Source organism: Callionymus lyra, chromosome 8 (assembly GCF_982586985.1).
Source record: "Callionymus lyra chromosome 8, fCalLyr1.hap1.1, whole genome shotgun sequence".
NCBI lineage: Eukaryota > Metazoa > Chordata > Actinopteri > Syngnathiformes > Callionymidae > Callionymus > Callionymus lyra.
The window spans coordinates 26,697,371-26,699,870 of NC_141825.1; the positions used below are offsets into that span (position 1 = coordinate 26,697,371).

General features: G+C 42.1%; 1 protein-coding gene across 3 annotated transcripts in view; it reads left to right on the plus strand.

Annotated features, from left to right (window-relative positions):
* Positions 1 to 2,500, plus strand: part of srpk2 (SRSF protein kinase 2) — a 71,340-nt gene that overhangs the window by 53,869 nt on the left and 14,971 nt on the right. For all 3 annotated transcript variants that reach the window (XM_087797667.1, XM_087797666.1, XM_087797668.1), the window contains exons 7-9: positions 54 to 219; positions 855 to 895; positions 2,239 to 2,500. The exon at positions 2,239 to 2,500 is cut by the window's right edge and continues 96 nt beyond it. In XM_087797667.1, coding sequence (XP_087653793.1) covers positions 54 to 219; positions 855 to 895; positions 2,239 to 2,500 — 469 coding nt within the window. The remainder of the gene's footprint in view (positions 1 to 53; positions 220 to 854; positions 896 to 2,238) is intronic.

Below are 2,500 nucleotides of genomic sequence, written 5' to 3' on the forward strand. Positions count from 1 at the left end.
GTTCGTCCCCGAACCCCAGTGACCGACCGACCGACCCCCCCGTCTCCACCCAGGTCCTGCAGGGTCTGGACTACCTGCACACCAAATGTAAGATCATCCACACGGACATCAAGCCCGAGAACATCCTGATGTGTGTGGACGACGTGTTCGTGCGTCGCATGGCCATGGAGGCCACGGAGTGGCAGAAGGCCGGAGCTCCGCCCCCCTCCGGGTCGGCAGGTACGTGGCGAGAAGGATTCTGATCCTCTTGAGTCGACTCTTAACTCAAGTGGAGATGAAGTGGTTCTTCAGAACATGACTTGAAGGTTGTTTGTACAAAATTCTGTTTTCATTGAAATATTGACATTAGAAAATGATCTTAAGCTCCGCCCACTGAAAAAATCTTGTTTGACATAACCACTCCCACTCTGCTGTGATTGGTTAAACATCAAGGTTTGTCACCGCGTGTCATCAATCCCGGAAGTCTCCACCTCCTAGCGAAAATGGAGCAAAGCGCGGCGTGATTACAACCGTGACAATTGACGTCATGATGGATCCGCTCACGTAACCTCTTGTTCGCCAAGATTTCAGACGAGGGAGAACTTTATAAAGTAATAACTTTGAAAACATTCTCATGAGGAGTGACTTACGGCATCTTGAACTCTTGAGACTTCTGCTTGAAACATGCGATGGTTCAGGAGAGTTGGAGTTTCACATTAGTGGCCCTTTAGAGTTCATCAGCTGCATCGTGCTGAGGATCCTACAGGGGGCGCCACATACACTCCGTGATGCCAGTATAACTGTTTTCAGCTTTTTGTTTTGGTGTAAATGTTCGCGATAATGTCTGACTTCTGACCTTTCTGTCCGTCCGTCAGTTAGCACAGCGCCCCAGATCAAACCGGTGAGTACATCTGATGTGAGTACGACCCCCGGAACACAAGCAAACACACACAAACACACACAAACACACACAGTGATACACACTCGTATTTCATTTCTAAAATCATCACAACATGACGAATACAACTGCAAAAAAGATGTTACCTTCTGAGGATATAAATAAAATATGATCTTGATAAGTGTGACAAGGTGTCACTCAAACCACCATTTCTAAACATTTAAGACATTAGTAAGTAAGTCTTGTAAAAACGTCCTCAACTTAATATTAGTTATAGTGGATTTTTAATGTCAAATAAAATGTGAGTTAATGAGAAAATGATCAACCATTAATTTATGAGATAATTAACCTCATTTGTATAACTTTAGGAGAGAAAACACCTCGATAAGGTTTTGTATAATCATATTATATAAAGCATTATCAACGATGTTACTACTTTATATCCGTATTTGTATTATCATAGAATTATACATCTACGGCCCTTATTAACAGGGTGTTCACTTGAACTTAACTGTGATCGTATAACTTTACGGTTGTTAAAAATATGTAAAGTAGTATAAAGTAATGATCTTTTCTGTGTTACAGTTTGATGAGGTCGATATTAACTTATATATCTATATCTAACCATATCTAACAACCAAACAACAAACTTTCCTGCTCGACACCTTTGCTCCGATGTTTTGAGACGTTTCAGTATCTTATCGTAATAACAAGAACATATACCGTATTCTCTGGACTATAAGTGTCTCCGGAGCACAAGTCGCTCCAGTCATTAAATGCATAATAAAGAAGTACAAACATATATAAGTCGCACTGGAGTATAAGTCGCATTTTTGGGGGAAATTGATTTGATAAAATCCAAGAACAGACATGTGATCTTGAAAGACAATTTAAAATAAAACTAGAGGCAACAACAGAATAATGTTACGTTACATGAAGTGAGAACCTGGTATGTTAACATAACATATGAAGAGTTATTCAGAGAACTATAGCATCAATAACTAACAAGTTTACCAAACCATCCGTGTAACTCCAAATAACTCTTCATCCTCGTGTCACTTTTAAACAACTAACTAACTCCGGAGGTAGAAGATGCTTCCTCTTCTACGTGGAAATGATCAACACAGGCCTAGAGCGCCCTCTGGTGGTTTAGTGTGAAAATAACATGTGAAATGATATACCGCTAATAATGTGGTAATAATTTCACACATAAGTCGCTCCAGAGTATAAGTCGCACCCCCGGACAAACTATGAAAAAATTCTCCATTTTTAAGGAACTCATGGAACAGTTGAAACACAACATTCACAGCACGTTGTCTTCTGACCTTCTGCACACATGTGACATCATCTCGTCTCCACAGGTGGGAAAGATCTCCAAGAACAAGAAGAAGAAGCTGAAGAAGAAGCAGAAGCGTCAGGCGGAGCTGCTGGAGCGACGCATGCTGGAGATCGAAGCTCTGGAGAGAGAAGCAGAGAAGCAGGAGAAGGTCAAAGAAGACGGAGAAGAGGAGGAGGACGAGGAGGAGGAGGAGGATGAGGAGAAGGAGGAAGGAGAAAGAAAGAAGAAACTCTCGCCGTCGAGTAAGACGCCACCACCCGGGCCTGGGATCGCGCAGGCAGAGA